This window comes from Arachis hypogaea, chromosome 9 (genome assembly GCF_003086295.3).
Source record: "Arachis hypogaea cultivar Tifrunner chromosome 9, arahy.Tifrunner.gnm2.J5K5, whole genome shotgun sequence".
Classification (NCBI taxonomy): domain Eukaryota; kingdom Viridiplantae; phylum Streptophyta; class Magnoliopsida; order Fabales; family Fabaceae; genus Arachis; species Arachis hypogaea.
The window spans coordinates 110,663,556-110,682,813 of record NC_092044.1 but is presented as its reverse complement, the minus strand read 5'-3'; the positions used below and the strand labels follow the sequence as shown (position 1 = coordinate 110,682,813).

Sequence of the window (19,258 nt, the reverse complement as noted above, 5' to 3'; positions counted from 1 at the left end):
TGTAGGTATCTTAAATTTATTTTTCAATAATGATTTAAATAGATAAATCTAATTGAATTGAATGATTATATAAAATATTTTATATTATTAATATACTAAAATTAAATTCATTTTTTAGTATAGAATTTTATAGGTGAATTTTATACAAGATTAATTTTTTTTATTTTTTTTATTTTTTATCTGTGTTACTTTATTTAATTTTAAGTAGCGTTATATTTACAATTACCTCCAATATGATATTTACTTAATTTGTATAGTTACTATTGATCTTATTGTTTTCGATCTTGCTGTTTTCATTTTCTTGAATTGTTCTTTATTTTTTTATGACTTGATAATTTTTTAGAAAAAAAAAAAGCAAATAAAAGAAAAAAAAGATGGCCAAAGATAAAAGTTAGAAGCCTAAAACAGCAACATCATTCCTCAGCGTTATTATTATTATTAATATAAACTTTATTATTTCTTTTCTAACGTTCTTTAATACAAGCTTCGTTTTTTTCTTAATCATTATTAATACTTTTATTTTTTTCTCTAATTATAAATCTCCTTATAATAATTTTTTGATAGGATATTTTTTTGGTCTAATAATTTTTTTTCTCTATTTTTTGTCAAAAATAATTTATATTAGGAAAAAAGATACAAATTAAATTTTAAAATTCAAATTTAAATAAGATGTGCAAAGAATAACTATTGAATTCATTTAATTTGGTCGATTTAAACACTTTGTATTATCGTCATTGAAAATTTCAAATACTATTAAAAAATTCTAAATATTTTTATTTTATTGTTCTTAAATTATATATTATACCGTGTATTTGAAAAGTTTCATATTTTTTAAAATAAGTGTGACATTATATACCTTTTTTTAGATATAATAAATGAATAATAAAGTTAAAGGGAGTAACAAAATTAATTATATAATAAGATACAAATTTTTTGAATTTCTAGCATAATTAACAAATTTTTAGTTTCAAAATAAATGTTTACTCTATTTTTTACCTTTTATTTGATTTTTTATCATTTTTTCTTATTTTTTTAATTAATTATGATTGTAATAATTCATCATAAATTTATGTTTTGTAGAAAAAATTTATCAATCATAAAATACAAAAGACTTAACCAAAAAATTTAAAAAATGTTGATTAATCACAAAATAAAAAATTATGAATTGTGCTTTAATTATGTTGTAAAATATAAATTGGGACTATTTAAAATTAGTTTTTTTACCATTAATGTTAACTTCAATCGTAATAAAGTAAAAAGTAAAAATGGTATATAATAATTTAATTTTATTATTTATACTACCAAAATTATTCTTTAATGTATTATATCCTGTTTATTTTTATTCATTGATGATCTTTAATTGTCTATTTTCAATAAAAATTTGAATTGATTAAATTGATTTTTTTAATTAGTAATATAATTATTGTGACATTTACTTTATTTGTTCAATAATATTTTTTAATTTATTTAATCTGATTAATCATCTCTTTCTTATTTTATGCTAATTTAACTAATTAAAGTTAATAAATTTCAGTTATTTTAATTCTTGCAACTTTTTATTATAATAATATATTTTTATTAATATATTAATATAATTTTTTATATGTCATTAATAATAATAATCTCATTTTAAAGTGATATTTTATTCTCAATATATATATATATATATAATATTTTTAATTGTAAAAAATTTACTATTTTTTTACACGATTAGATTAGACATATTTATATTTAATTTATTTGATTATTGAATTAAAATTAATTATATTAAAAGATTAGATTAAGATTATGGTAGACTAATTATATTGTTAATTAATTATATTAAAAAATTAAGATTATGATAGATTATCATTATTTTATTATTTTTTATATTAATTAAGATATTTAGCTTCTTTTTATTATTATTTTTTATTCTCTTATTCTACGTGTTTATTCCCATAAATCTTGCTAAATTAAATAAGGTATTGTATATCTTTTTTTATTCTTCTTTTATATACACATAAAATTTATTAAATTATCGAAACTTTTATCACATTAGTATCGCAACAAAACCACCATAATCCCATACTAAAATACTCAACCACATAGATCAAATTTGGATGAGAAAATTCAGAAATTATATGCAAAAATGATCTCATGTATGTCTATTTTTAACTTGAATAAAAATTCTATTTTATTCGGTGAAAGACTCAGATGAAATTGCAACGGCAACGTCTGGACTCATAGCGACAGCGACTAAGTGATGAGTCTGTGGAAGAATAAGAGAAAAACTTAACAGACTCAGAGAGAGAGAGAGAGAAGGGGGGAATTTACCTAGAGAGAAAGGATTCGGCAGGAGAAAGGTGGTGACAGACTCAACAGTGACGGTAACGAGATGAGTAGTGATGATGACATGAGCTGTGAACAGTGATAGACCCAGAAAAATTTAGTAATAGAGGCAAAAATATAATAAAATTTAGGTATAGATATTTTTTTTGCTTCCCACGATACTCAACAAGTTAAGGACTAATCCGTCGTGAATTTGAATTCCATTTAAGAATCTACAATTGGTTGACAACGAGTTGCTATCTATAAATACGAGACGGAATTCGAACTCTCAATACTTACTTAAGCGAACGACTAAGTTGATCACTTGACCAATCCAAATTGGTTTAGATATATTTAAAATTTAAAATTAGAACTATCTAATACATATTAATAAGAACTAAAAATATATACACAATCATTATTATAATATTTAAAATAATAAAAATATAATTTCATACACATAGCATAATATTTAAAATAACAAAAAAAATATTTATAAGGATTTTTTATTTTTAACATGACTAAATATTATTTTTTTATATATATTTTTAAACAATTATTTTACTTTTTATTATTTCATATTTAAATGTCAAATCTACTTATTATAATTTTTATAGTATAAATAAATTTTTTAACCAAAATAATTACAGTATATTAATATATAGATAATATATTTTTTTCTCTTAAACAATTTTTAAAAAAATTATTAATAATTTAAGTTGTATTTAATTGAAAACTAAGTTTTAATTTAATTATTAATTAATTAACTAATATAATAAAATTAATTATCACTATTTTTTTAGTTTATTTATTTATTTTTCATACTAAATCAACTTTAACAATATAATTGTTATTATGTGTTTAGTTCAACAAAATATTTTTTAACATAAAATATAAAATAACTATTTATATTTATTTTGAGATAAATATAATATAATAAGTGGTATATATGTATATAAGTATTAATTTTTTTAAAAAAATTTGCGGAGGCAAAAGCCCCTCTATATTAAACGTGGGTCCATCCCTGACTGTGAAAAAAGATGGGAGTTGTGAATGGGTAGGCGGCGATGGACTCAGCATTAACGATGACGGAGCTATGCGGTTTTTTGTGAAGAAGTCGAGAAGAAGAAGATTCTGGATGATGATGACTGAGTTTATCTTGCATGGCTATAGAGTATAGACGGAAGTTATGAATCACTGAATTTGTGATGTGAGGCAAATCCTAATTCCTAAAAAGTATTTATATGTATATATCTGAGGTAGGTACACCCTAAACCCGACCATGCTCTGTCCTGAGCAAAATCTGGCCCGACTCGGGTCAAGTTATTACCCTCTCCATCCGGGTATAGACGGGTCGGGTACCCACATATTCGGAAACTCCTGCCAAGTCTAACCATGTATTGATACTCAATTTATTAGGGTTTATCGCTAACCAATGAATTACTATATACACAATGCGAGATTCTAACTCCTAATAGTTGTTTAAGCAGACGAGTGAGATGATCACTTAACAAACTCAAATTGATTAAGATAAATACTAATTATTTTTAATATTTTAATATTAAAAATTCTGAGAGTTTGATTTTAATTATAACTTTGTAAAATATTTATAATAATAATTACTATATATTATTTAATTTTTTAATAAAATTTTTTATATAATTTTATGTATTATCCCGTACAGAATACGGGAACATACACTAGTTTATACAAAAAATAAAATTAGAATTAATTAATTGAAATGAAGGTATTTTAGGTAAAAAATGTTATTAAAATTTTAGTTTCTGTTGTGATAAGGATATGGATGACTATTGACCACGTATGACTTGGATGGCTTAACTTTCCTATAGTGAAGTGCCATATAACCAAGGTAATTACATTTAATGAAAGAGGAAAAAGAGGACTCTTGTACATGTATAAATAGGAGGTTAAGCCTCCTTTGATGAGACACAAAAGCAATAAACAATTCTCTCTCTCTTTATGTTGCAATACTTCTTTTTCTCTCTTTATATTTCTTTATTTTATATTTGTTACCTCTTCTTTATTTATCTATTTAGTTATTTTATAACACGTTATTAGCACGAAACTCTAACGAAATTTTAGGAAGACTTCAGGTAACAAATTTTCATTATGTTGCAGCTCTTTCATCTTGAATTCAATGCTCTTAATATATCTGGAAATAATTATTTATCATGGATACTAGATGTTAAAATTCATCTTGATTCAATGGATCTTGGAGATACCATTAAGGCCGAAAATAATCCCAGAAGGATAAAGCCAAAGCTATGATTTTCCTTCGTCGTCATCATGAAGTATGATTGAAAAATGAATATCATACATTAAAAGATCTTGCAGATCTATGGAAAGACCTTGAAGAAATGTACAATCATCGAAAGACAGTGATACTTCCTCAAGCCCGATATGTTAGAGAAAATTTTCTCGACCTTCCATGTCTCGAATGTGCTCCTGCAGCAGCAGTATCGAGAAACGAAATTTAAAAATATTCTGAGTTATTTTCTTGCTTTCTTGTTGCTGAACGCAACAATGAGTGACTCTTCAGAAATCATGAAGCGCGCCCAGCTGGCGCTGCCCCATTTCCTGAAGCAAATGCGGCAAATTATAACCCTATAAGAGATAAATGGCAAGATTTTAATAACAAGAAAAATTATGGAAGGAAAATGAATTATGTTCACAAGAGAGGACCTCACCAGAAGTGGGATAAAGAAAGAAACAATGGGCAAAGTAAATCAATTGAGGATAAATGCTTCCGTTGTGGTGGAAAGGGCCATTGGTCACGTACCTGTCGTACCCCAAGACACCTAGTTGATCTTTACCAAGCATCCTTAAAAATGGATGACAAAAGAAAGGAAACAAATTTTGTTTCAAATGATGAAAATTCCACCACTTATTATGATGTATCTAATTTCTTTAAGGATTCTGAAGGAAATTTTGGCTACTTGATCAACGATGAAATAGTTTGATATATATATATATATATATATATATATATATATATATATATATATATATATATATGTGTGTGTGTGTGTGTGTGTGTGTGTGTGTGTGTGTATGTGTGTGTGTGTATGTGTGTGTGTGTGTTTGTTAAGTATTCATGTGAATAATTTTACTGTGCATGTACTTCTACTCATTTTATTATTATCATCATTTGTTTTTTTAAAGAAAAATGGCAATGACATATTCTGAAGATATTTGCCTTGCGGATAGTGTAAGTTCGCACACTATTCTTAAAAGTGATATATATTTTACCCATCTTGTACCAAAAGTAGAATATCTTAATACTATTATTGGCTCAGGCAATGTGATAGAAGGCTCTGGAAGAGCTATAATTTTATTTCTGGAGGAACAAAATTTATAATAAATAATGCACTATTGTCTACCAAGTCTCAAAGAAACTTGTTGAGCTTTAAAGATATTCGCCGAAATGGATATCATATTGAGACTATGAATGAGGAAAATCATGAGTACTTATGTATCACAACTCATGATTCAAATAAGAAAGTTATATTAAAAAAGTTGCCCTCACTTTCATCTGGGTTGTATTATACTAAGATTAGTGCAATTGAATCACATGCCATTGTAAACCAGAAGTTTACTAGCCCAAATGAATTCATAACTTGGCACGACCGATTGGGTCATCCGGGAACAACCATGATGAGGAGAATTATTGAAAACTTCCATGGGCATTCACTAAAGAACCAGAAGATTCTTAAAACTAGTGAATTTTGTTGTGCTGCATGTTCTCAAGGGAAGTTAATTTTAAGGCCATCACCAGTAAAGATTGGATTTGAGTCTCCTGAATTCCTAGAAAGGATTCAAGGTGATATATGTGGATATTTTAGATATTTTATGGTCCTGATAGACGCATCTTCGAGATGGTCACATATATGCTTATTATCTTCTCGCAACCTGGTGTTTGCGAGATTACTGGCTCAAATCATTCGATTAAAAGCACAATTTTCAAAAAATCCAATCAAAGCAATTTGTCTTGATAATGCTGGTGAATTTACTTCCCAATATTTTGATGCTTATTGTATGGCTAATGGAATAAGTGTTGAACATCCAGTAGCTTATGTTCACACACAAAATGGATTAGCAAAATCACTTATTAAGTGCCTCCAATTGATTGCTAGACCCTTATTTATGAGAACAAATCTCCCAACTTCGGTTTGGGGGCATGCTATTTTACATGCCGCAGCACTTATTCGTTTAAGGCCAACGAGTTATCATAAGTTCTCTCCTATGCAATTAACTTTTGGCCAGCAGCCAAATGTTTCCCATTTAGAATATTTGGGTGTGCGATATATGTTCCCATTACACCACCTAATCGCACCAAAATGGGACCCCAAAGAAAATTGGGGATATATGTTGGATATGATTCTCCCTCTATAGTAAGGTATCTTGAGATACAAACGGGAGATGTATTTAAAGCCCGGTTTGTGGATTGTCATTTTAATGAATCAAAATTTTCAACATTAGGGGGAGAGAACAAGTTTCCTAAAAAGGAACTTAATTGGAATGCATCATCGTTGATGCATTTAGATCCTCGATCAGGGCAATGTGAACTAGAAGTTCAAAAGATTATACATTTGCAAAGAATAGTAAATGAATTGCCTGATGCATTTTCCAATACAAAGAGGATAACCAAATCTTATATACCAGCAGAAAATGCCCCAATTCGAATTGATGTCCCAGTAGGACAAGTAGCCATTGAAGCAAATCCACGCCAGAAACGTGGCAGGACGAAAAATGCCCTAATTCGAATTGATGTCCCAATAGGACAAATAGCCACTAAAGCAAATACACGCCAGAAGCGTGGCAGGCCTGTTGGTTCCAAAGATAAAAATCCTCGAAAGAGAAAAGAGGTAAATACGATTCCTGTTGAAAAAGACATAGTAGAGACACCTGTAGTTGTCCAAAATTCTGATATAATATTAACGCCAAAAGACGTTCAGGTACCTGAACATTGTAAAAATGACGAGATCTCGATAAATTATGTCTTTACAGGAGAGAAATGGGACCAAAATTAAGACAATTGTCAATGAAATAGTTGCATATAATGTGGTATTAAATATCATGTATGAAAGTAAGGATCTTGAGCCAAGATCAGTCGAAGAATATCGACAAAGGAATGATTGGCCAAAATGGAAAGAAGCCATGAAGGCTGAATTAGACTCACTTGCAAAACGTGAAGTCTTTGAACCTGTAGTCCGTACACTTGAAGATGTAAAACCTGTTGGATACCGATGGGTATTTGTGAGAAAACGAAATGAGAAAAATGAAGTTGTGCGTTATAAAGCCCGACTTGTGGCACAAGGTTGTTCACAAAGGCCCGGTATAGATTATGAAGAAACGTATTCCCCTGTAGTGAATGCGATAACATTGCGTTATTTGGTCAGTTTATCTGCATATCATAAATTGCATATGCATTTAATGAATGTGGTAACAGCCTATTTATACGGCTCATTAGATCGGGATATCTATATGAAAGTCCCTGAAGGACTAAAGATATCTAAACCATCCAATGAATATTCGCAAGGATTATACTCAGTCAAATTGCAAATATCTTTATATGGTCTAAAGCAATCTGAACGAATGTGGTATAATCGTCTTACTGAGTATCTGGGCAAAAACGGATTCAAGAATGATGATATCTGTCCATGTGTTTTCATAAAGAAAACCGCATCTGGATTCATTATAATTGCTGTGTATGTTGATGATTTAAATATCATTGGGACTCTTGAAGAGATTCCAACAATTATAAAAACTCTGAAAGAAGAGTTTGAGATGAAAGATCTTGGAATGACTAAATTTTGTCTTGACCTGCAGATCAAGCATACAAAAAATGAGATCTTTATTCATCAAGTGACATACACAGAGAAGATTTTGAAAAGATTTTATATGGATAAGTCACATCCTTTGAGTACCCCAATGATCGTAAGATCTTTGGATATGGAAAAGGATCAATTCCATCATAAAGAAGAGAATGAAGATATCCTTAGTCCTGAAGTACCATATCTTAGTGCCATTGGAGCGCTAATGTATCTTGCCAATAATACGCGACCTGACATATTATTCGCGATGAATTTACTAGCAAGATATAGTTCCTCTCCAACCAAAAGACATTTGAGTGGAATCAAACAGATTTTTTGATATCTTCATGGAACGGTTGATATGTGATTGTTTTATCCCTATGGATCCAAGTCACAATTAGTTGGTTATGCAGATGCTGGATATTTGTCTGATCCACATAAAGGGAGATCTCAAATAGGATACATATTCACATATGGTGGTACAGCTATATCATGGAGGTCCACGAAACAGACGATAGCAGCAACCTCCTCTAATCATGCTGAAATACTAGCGATACATGAAGCAAGTCGCGAGTGTTTTTGGCTCAGGAGTGTGATTCAATATATTCTGTCATCATGTGGACTGATTGATCAGAAGATAGCTCCAACTGTCCTGTTTGAAGATAATACAGCATGTATTGCTCAACTTAAAGGCAGATATATCAAAGGTAATAGAACAAAGCATATTTCTCCCAATTTCTTCTTCACTCATGATCTTCAAAATCAATGGACAATTGATGTCCAACAGATCCGCTCAAGTGACAATCTGGCAGATTTATTCACAAAGTCACTCCCAAAATCCTCATTTGAAAGATTGGTACATGAGATTGGGATGCGCCGATTTCGAGACATTAAATAATGTCGGCAAGAGGGGGAGACTATACTCTTTTTCTCTTGGTCAGGTTTTTTTCCCATTGGGTTTTTCTTGACAAGGTTTTTAATAAGGCAGTCCCCGTCACTAAAGGATATTGTACTCTTTTTCTTTCACTAAAGTTTTTTTCCATTGACTTTTTCTTTAGTAAGATTTTAACAAAGCAATAATCCTGAATGGTCATCCAAGAGGGAGTGTTGTGATAAGGATATGGATGACCATTGATTACGTATGACTTGGATGGCTTAACTTTCCTATAGTGAAGTGCCATGTTACCAAGGTAATTACATTTAATGAAAGAGAAAAAAGAGGACTCTTGTACATGTATAAATAGGAGGTTAAGCCTCCTTTGATGAGACACAAAAGTAATAAACAATTCTCTCTCTTTATGTTGCAATACTTCTTTCTCTCTTTTTATATTTCTTTATTTCATATTTGTTACCTCTTCTTTATTTATCTATTTAGTTATTTTATAACAGTTTCCATCTTTAAAAATTTTAGTCTCCTATATTTTTACTTTTTGAAAGTACTGAAATACTAAAATTTTGGAGACAGAGACAAAAATTTTAGTACAAATATCTGAACTAACAAACATAATATAAAATCTCAATATTTTAATTTCAGTCGTATTTCAAAATAAATGCTATCTAAATGTGTATAGTGTTTCCTATACCAAATGACTGTTGTTAGACCTTGCCTCTTAATTCAATTTCGAGAATGAAAGTATATAATTTTTTGTTGTGTGAAGACACATAAAGAAGGTGGGATGATCGTCCCCAAGTAAATAAAGAAATTAAGTGTAACTGTTTATTATTGGATTAATTTTATAGTATTTATAAATTAGTGTCTAAATTTTATCTAACTTATTTTTTTAATAAATTTTAATTTTTTAAAATTTATTTATTGTTATATTTTTTAAATTAAATATTATTTTTAATTTTTTTTATAAATAGACACTATTTTTTTAACATAGTAACATTTAGCATTGTCCTTTTATGGTGTGTGAATCTCACAAATTAATCAGTATATATTTCTTTTCAAGGAAAGCGTGTGGTAGGGTAGCCTCTACTCCAATAAGAGTATACGACTCTCTGCATATCTTTTTACCCCATCAACACGCACGGAATATGTAGGAGAAAGAAACCACTGCTTGCATTGGGAATCTATTTGACCTTACCTTTTTTTTGTCAACTTCTTTTCAATTTTGCCTGTAGTTGAAGACACTTGCCATTTAATTTCCGTTCAGAAAGTATATAATGGTAGGTAATTGCTTCGAAATTCAATATCTTTTTTTTTTTTGTGAAGAAAACGCGGTTATAATTTTGTTTTATGCTTATCCTAATTTACAAATTTGTGCAATTTGATATCAAATTTATTTATCTTATCAACTCAAAACCTTATAATAAGGAAGAAATTCATAACATAACTGAGAATTTATATTACTAGTCAGAAATCCTTTTTATTTTTAAAAGAAAAATATTAGGGAATTAATACTTTTTCACCAATATTAGTCAATATATTGTCAATATTTTATTTTTATATTATTAAAATTTAAAATTTAAAATTTAATACTTAATATTTAGAATATTGATCAAATATTAACAAAAAATAAAAAATTTTATTAATCACAGACTATAAATTATAATTTTTTTCAATGCAACTAAATATCTTTTAAAAATTATTCATTATTCAGTCTTTAAAAGAGAGAAAAACTAAAAAATAAATAACTTCTCATAAAAAATAAGTAACTTCCTATAAAAATAATATTTAAATTAATTAAATAATATTATTTAAATAAAAAAGTTGACTAAAAGTAGTCACTAACAAAAAAGTTAACTAAAGACAAAAAATTTAAAAGACAAATAACATTTTTTTTTTCTTCTACTTCTCTCTCATAATAATCCACTATGCCACCAAATTATTATCGCAATACCTATATAATTTTGAAATGTGTTCATCTTTGAGGAAAAAACATTAAATATTATAGTTTAGTTAAAAAATATTACATGCATATAAAATCAGTCACCAAATTATGCAATTTAGTTTGGAAGTTTGAGACTAATGGCATGGAGCTTTAGAGTTTTAGATTATGAAATCCTCTCCACTAATAACAAAGTTTGAAGTAACGCTCATTTGCAAAACTAGTTCGAGATATTAACGGAAATTTGCATTATAAAGGCCTTCCAATCGCATGAAATAAACGTGTGTGTTCATCTGTTATTTCTGGTAGACCACCCATATTGTCGATCTAACTGTTACCGCACGGATGTTGGCATTTTTCAAGACTAAGAAACCCATCTCTCCAATGAAATCATGTGACCTAATCATCAAATTATTATTATTGGTTCCTCCTACGTATATAATTACAAAGCATAACCTATAGCCGTAAAGTTACATTAGTTATAGTTTGTTTTGAGAGACAGGACACATAGATATAGACAGCAAATACATGAATACTAAATATATTGTCTTCGATATAATTTTTTATAATTTTGTGTCCACTCTTTTACGAAAGACAATGATGAACACAGAATTTAAAAGAGGGATACAGATTTTTTTATGATTTTTTTTCTTTTTATTCATAAATATTTTTTATTATTTCATTGTTACTTCTTTTTATTTTTTCTAATTTAAAAAAATTAATTTTTAAATAAAAAAATTGATTTTCTAAATAAAAATAGATTTTTGTGTGCAAAAACTAAATTCTTTTCATGTAAAAATGATCCTTTTTTAAAACTGATTTTTTATTTAAAATTAATTTAACTTATTAACAAACGAAATTTTTTATTAATCGAACTAGTTCTATTCTCATTTTTTATTAAATTAGTTTGTACTTGATACAAAATTTTTGAATCACATGGCTATTTTAGTCATTTTATATAATATTTTAGTCTTATTCATGTGTATCCAAATATAATACTAGACATTACATTAATGTTTTGTACATCGTATCCAAACACAATATACAAATAATAATTTTTAATATTTCCATCCTATTATTCGGTTCTGTCTTTTTTAGAAAGAATCGCTACCTTACAGTCGTATACAAGAATAACAATGTGTGACATACTTGACATAGATTTCGTTTCATCTACATTTTTATATTTTTTAATATTTTTTATTGCCATAGTATCTTCAAAGTTATAACTTGTAACTCAATCGGTCAAGAACTAATCAGTCGTAAATCAAAATTTCATTTAAAAGTTTAACGCTGTCAATAGTTGTCCAACCCCGATACTTGTTTAAATTTTTGTCGGACAGCATAGCTTTCAGACACCTTCTATATTGGGCCGAACCAGAAATCAGGCCTAACAATTTGTTTACTTATGGTGTTTGAACTTCCGTTACTAACCAAAAAGAAAAAAGAACTTCCATTAAAATAGACCAGACCAAAAAAATAGAAAAACAACAAATACACATTTGAAAGTTGAGAATGTAATTTCAGTTTTTGACCAAATCACATTCTGGCGCCGCTTTCCTCTAAAACAGACGTGGCAAATTAGACTAGTCAAACTAATGAGTATCGATCCATGGTTGAAAGAAAAATGCAAATTAAAAAGAACCTTAGCAAGAAGAAAATGAAGCTTCTCATAAGAAATGAGAACCTGGTCCATGCTAATCTTTATTTGATTGATGATAACTCCAAATTGAGCTTTGCTTGTTTAGGCTTCAAGTTGGGATTTTAATCCCATTGTTTGCTGTGAATTCATTGTATAAAGTATCCTCCACTGCAGCAAGCATCCAAAAACTTTTCTTGACTTTGCCAACAATTCTTGAGATCCTAGATTTAAGGAAGTCCAGTGCTGCTGAATGCAATCTGGTGCAATAGCTTCTTTGATATTGAAGAATCCATGTGTTGGGGTGTAATTGAACCACGGAGGCACCCCATTTTGGTTGAACCCATGAAGCATTGGCCTTTCTAACCAAGTAGCTAACATGTCCACCATTCCACTAAATCCAGAGTGAGTGAGTCAAATCAATATAGTATTAGAAAAGCATAGTTGAGAATCGTTGTGAATTAATTACCTCAGAGAGTCTTCCAGATAAGATAGTGAATGTTGTGGAAGAGAAGCCAGTTGTGAGCAATCCTGATGTCTGCAAAGGCCATCCCCATACTGTTACTTCCTCAATTGCTGATTTGTACAATGTGCACCTTGAATTCAATAGTACACCATCCTGTGAATATGCAATTTCAGTTCTCAATTTTTATTTTTTATTTTCCAATGAATTAATGACGAATAATAAATAATACCTTGCTGATTTTCCAGAGGGAATGAACATGGCTGCAATTAGAAACCTTTCCATCAACAACACTTGCCAACTCTTTCTGCAAAAACCTCAACTTTCCATTCAAATCCTGCACATGCCAGCATTTCTCACCAACCCTTTTCACCAATTCAGGTGACAAGGCAGGGCGAATGATCCCAGAAACAATCTTGGGGAAAACAATATCTGCGCACAAAAGGAACCCTAAACCCAGTAGAATTCTCAAGATATTGAGACCAGTGAAACACCATTGTTTTCCCTTCTTCTTGTCCTCCTCCTCGTTCTGGTTGAAAACCAATGATGATCTAGCAGTGGACTTAATGGCAGGTGTAGAAGATGGTAGTATGTGAGAAGCAGTTGACTTTGGTGTGGACAAATGGGAAGCGTCAAAGGAGATTGGAGTTGGAGTACACTCGAGATTGTTGTTGGGTTTGGAAGCAGAGAGCTTGGTGAGAGAGCTTTTGTGGATGCTCATTGGCATGAGATCAAGGGTGGCATTGATGCTGGCCAAGCAAATCTCACAGCTGCAATTAGCATCTTTCTTGCAACCAGGGTAGTAGCAGCTGCTGTTGTTGCTGTTCTCAAGGTGCTCTTCTTCTTCTTCTTCTTCTTCTTCTTCCATTGTGGCGGCGGTGGATTTTGAATGCAAAGGGACCCTTCTCATTGCTTCTCTGGATCTGATCGTTATTTCCCCTACAATCTTCTCAGTTTTCATTTGGTTCTTGTTAGAAGAATCGTTCAACTTTTGAGTATCTTTTCAAATTTGAATCCCAACGGTCGTATTTGTTGCCATTATGTTAACCGTTTTTTTTGAAAAAATACTCAAGTAAAATGACATACATACCCTTCATGGATCCAATATATGGGCTGACCCATTTGCCAAATGGGTTGATTAATTTCACTAAAATTTAGTAGTGAATTATGAAGTTGAATAGTTGATACTTTGATCATTTTTTTTTTGTTTCACACGCTATCACTAGGTCAGTTAGGTCAATCACTAATTTGTTACGGATTTAAATTTTATTTAAGAGTTTGCGCTTACTAATAAGTAGCTTTATGTACAAAGCGAAATTCAAGTAAACTATACATTTGACTAACTTTAAGTTGGTTTGTTAACCTTTTAATAATGAATAATAAAAAAGGAGAGAAGGATGCTTGAAAAAACAGCTAACATGATCGATCAAGCACAGCATTATCCGAGGCATAATGTTTTGCAACTGCTACTAATTAATAATAAGTAGGTAATGGTTTCCTTTCTAATTTGTCCCTTCAATAAATGTGGTTGCATGCTAACTACTAAGCTAGCTAGCTAGGACACGTACAAATGTGAGGTCATTAGCATCATTGATGAAGTGCATTTTAATTTGCGGAACCAAACCCGCTGGGATTATATTACAACTCGTCTCACTAAGGAAACTCAACAATGCATGTTGGAGAGTGTCAAGGGACAAGGGGGATTGAAAAAATACCAACTTCTACTCTAACAATGACCTTACATTTATTAAACTGAGTTTACCTGTGTTTGTCACGTTATGCATCTTCTCCTAATTCACATTGTGAGGTGAAAATTGCTCACTGTTATCCTCGGATTTCGTATATTTAAATATACTCAAAGAATCTCTAAAAGAGATTTGAAATATGAAAATTGACCTTTACCTATGTGCACCATGAAACGGACCAATAACTGTGTTACCATTATTATGTCTTCCATTGATCCCGAAATAATGTTAACATCTACTTTACTCTTTTTTTTTTTAAGTTTTTAATACATTTGTTAAAATAAAAAAAACTAATAATACTTAACTAATGATAATCTTAACATATATTTCTAAACACAACTAGTTATTTTATTATGTTTTTGAAATTCTAGCAGGGCAATTATTTTCAAAATGACAACTGAGATTTCATTAACATAGAATACGGAAAAAGCTCAGTCAGCATTTAATTTGATTGTTTTTTCCCCCTCTCAATTCATGAGCAACGAAGAGTTGATTGATGGTGTGCTAAAAAAATGAAAACAGCGTGGGACATGAACAATTATCGAAGAGATTGCACAATCAATGTTTCCAGATAGACTCCAAAGAATTCTCACGAGTGAGGCAACTCTTAGCCTACTCAAGCATAAATGCCATGTCCTCCATAATTGGGACATTGCAAATTCTAGTACCGACCCATCTGTCCCTCGATATCTATTACCTATCCAATACTCCATCAAAATTATTCAAACTTTAATTATTTTGGAAAATGTTATGCCTTATGCAAACTTCCTTAAATACTACTCCCACTACTACTACTACTACAACTAGGGTTCAAAGTTGTTTTTCTTAAATAATTAATATTATTGAATCTTATACTATAGTCGTTGTGCTTGTTAAATGATTTGAATGGGATATTTAATTTGTTACGTTTTATTGCATATTTTGATATGAAAACTTTCTTTGGCTCTCGCACAAAAAAACAAACAAACAAAGAAACATGTGAGTAAGTTCGATAAGTATATTTAGATTTGAGACATGTCCAATATGCAAAACAAAGAAAACTCTAGATGGATAGGTTGGATTGAGAAAGTACCCGACACCCATGACCCAACCAGCAAACTCAGGGAGGGTAAGTGGTAACCATCTTCTCCTTCCTCATTAATGGAGATTAGTGCATCATACACATTTTAGCTATATTTGTTAATGTTGTTAAGTATGACGAGTGCATGAAATTAGTTTCACATAAAAAAATTAAAGAAAGTTGAGAATTTATATAATATTTTTTCATCTTATATTTTGACACCAGTAACAATTAAAATTATTGGAATATCGATATACCTTGTACATTTGAAATTCTTCTTATTATGTGAAAGTAATTAATAAGATGAATCATGAAGGATAAAGAAGGGCGTTTGAAAAAGAGAGTTTCCACTAGCATTGAGACTAAGATTCTATTGACATCGTGTTTGGTATTCCTGAAAAGAAAAGGTATATAAGGATTTGTGGTCAACATTATTACCCTTGTTCCTTACGGAAAATCAATAACTTCTTTTACTACATGAAAGGTATATATGGTGTTGAAGAATCGAATTCCACGTGCTTAAGAGCTAGTGATGACCAACATTATTAGCTTGCCACCCAATTATGAGTTTATAATTCAATCAAATCTTAATTATATTAGTTGATTACAAATCAAGTACCACAATTCATACGCCATCCATCTTTATCCACAACCAAATTGGTGTTTTAGCCACTTCATATATGTTTCATTAATTACTTAATGGAACTATGTTGATTAATTAATTGCATAGCTCAGCATGAAGAAATTAAAACTATCATCATATTAGGCTGCCAAGTTGCAATGAAGTCAACGTTCATATAATATGGTAGCAATATAATTGAGGGGCCATACAGTGCAAAAGTTGGCAGTAGATGTTATATTATTTATGAATAGATTATGATGTTTATGTGTATTAATTCTTGTATTTATTTTTCTTTTTTCTTAATTTAGTATTATAAAGATTTTGATTGAGTGTATATATGTCATGCATGACAAAAATATTAGCAGATCTATTATATAAGATTTTCTTCCTATAAATTTAAATTAATCGGCCTTTACATTTTATTTAACAATGCAAGAGAGAAAATTAAATGAAGTCAATATATGAATAATTACGAGTATATAATAAATGAGGATAATGTTAAGAAGATAATATTTAAAATTATTTTATATAATATAATATCTACCAACATATATAATTATATATTTATTATATTTAAAATTGTATAATTATGTTAATAATAATTAATAAATGTTAAATAAAGTAATTTTAAATTATTTGGACTAATTTTTTATTATTTTTAAAATATTATGTTTAATTATTTTATTAATCCTTATAGTTTTGCTAAATTTATAATTGAGTCTTTATATTTTTTTCAGTTGACTTTTTATATTACTTTTAGTTTTGTAATTAGATTCTTTAATGTCAAAAGTATTAAAATTAATAGAATATTTCTTTTAAAAAATATGTGATAAAAGATTTAATTAAGCTCTTAATCGTGAATATCTTCACTTTGTAAAAAAATATTTTTTTAACTATATTTTTTTATATTATCAATGACTTAGTTACAAAGTTAAAAATAATATAAAAATCTATTTAAAATAAAAAAATAAAAACCTGATTATAAATTTAATAATTAAATCTAAATAATATTTCTCTTTTTCAAAGGTTAGGAAGTAGGGAGAATAGAATGGTTATAAATTACATCACAAACCTAACAATATACTTACTCCTGGTTAAATTGAATCTCACTTAACATGGAAAACAGGTTAGCTTAATTCCCTCGGTTGTTTCGAGAAAAGAAAAGGAAATAATATATCGCTTTTTAATTTGATTATAGAGGTAAAGCTGGTGTTGGACTTGGATATGAGAAGTAGTAGTATTTAATATTAGTGTGGTGTCAGATACAACTCAGACCCAACGACTTCTTGAAGTTAATTCAAAAAACAACTCAACAGAAAAAACGAATCATCCGATTTCATGTAAATTGTCAAAAAAAGAATTTGATTATAGAGAAATCGCAGGTTTGATTTATTTTATGTGAATTTCATATTCTCCCTCCATACCCTCCGATTTACTTCCAAAATCTTAAAAACAAAGAACTCAAAAGGTCCGATTTCTTAACACCAAATCAGAATAAAAAACTGTCTCACAAATTAGTGTAACATCTCTATCATTCATAACCAGATACAACACCTTTATCTCTTTCATAACAAAAAAAATCAGCCTAATATATCTAAACAAAAAAGTATTTACCTTTTATCTCTCTAAGAATGATTTCATAGTTTCCCATTTTCTGAGTGGACAATAAATTAAAAATAATGGCTTTTGACTTCGTATAAAATTAATAATTACAAATTATTAGATAAAAATTTAATCGATTCCTATAAATCATCTAATAATTGAGACAAGTTTTTGTTAAATTAACATAAATAAAAAGAGAGGGATCAATGGAGCTGCAATAAAGACGAAAAGTAATTAGGGAAAACACCAACCTTCCACTTCATCAGAGACACAATACCTTGTTTTTTAATCACCCAAATCAGCTTCTTAATTAATATATGACACAAAAAAGAAAAAACTGATTGGACCGAGAAGCATCAAAATTGGTGTTCTTCACTTGTTCCTAGGTTTTGTACGTTTTCATGAACAGAAAAACAAATTAAAGAGATCGATGACATAGAAGGATTAGCGGAATATAATTAATACGAAACTATGATCTGAAATACAGGCACTGTACATGAAAATCAGAAAATGCTAAAATCTAAATATGAATTATTATTACTCCAACAAAAAGAAGAAAACAGAGCACGCTCTGTTTTGTTGTTGTGCGTGCATGCAGATGCAGAGTGCTCTGTTTGTTTAGTAGAGTGAGAAGGTGGAAGAATCACCGACTTGAGAAGTGGAGGTTGACCTGGAAATGGAATACTTCTTGGCGGAGGATGCAGGAGAAGAAGACAAGTCGCCGGACCTTCTCCTGAGCATCTGCCTCATGCCGTCGGCGACTCTAACGGCAGGGTTGGACTTGAACTTGCGGCAGAAAGACATGTGAGCTTTGACAGCTTCATCGATGCCTCTGCTGACTTCGTCTCTGACTGCTTCTGAGCACAAGCCGCAGAGCCATTTGCCGTCGAACTTGGACTTGACTTGGGTGATGTAGTCTTGCGTGCAATCCTCTTTCAACCCACAACACTCGCATTTCACTGATTCTATCTCCATCTTTGTTTGCTATGTTTGGTTTGTTTACTTCATGATTTTTGTGTTGCTTCAACAAGTAGGAAGTGTCTGTTGTTCGTTCAATGAGGCCTTTTTATTATGGTGCTCTGCTTTAGAGTTGAGAGAGAGAGAAAGAGAGAGAGAATGGCATAATTTGCTCCATGTTCTAAGGGACATCAGCAGTGG

General features: G+C 29.8%; 2 protein-coding genes across 2 annotated transcripts; both read right to left on the bottom strand.

Moving 5' to 3' along the window:
• Positions 1–12,399: 12,399 nt before the first annotated feature.
• On the bottom strand, positions 12,400–14,792 carry LOC112711780 (uncharacterized). The gene is made up of 3 exons (XM_025764495.3): positions 13,304–14,792; positions 13,078–13,227; positions 12,400–13,002 (listed from the first exon to the last, which is right to left on the bottom strand). The coding sequence occupies exons 1-3, from the start codon at positions 14,030–14,032 to the stop codon at positions 12,721–12,723; spliced, it is 1,161 nt and encodes a 386-aa protein (XP_025620280.1). The 5' UTR covers positions 14,033–14,792; the 3' UTR covers positions 12,400–12,720.
• A 3,739-nt stretch (positions 14,793–18,531) lies between these two features.
• LOC112711779 (uncharacterized) lies at positions 18,532–19,258 on the bottom strand. Its single transcript, XM_025764494.3, has one exon. The coding sequence runs from the start codon at positions 19,073–19,075 to the stop codon at positions 18,719–18,721; it is 357 nt and encodes a 118-aa protein (XP_025620279.1). The 5' UTR covers positions 19,076–19,258; the 3' UTR covers positions 18,532–18,718.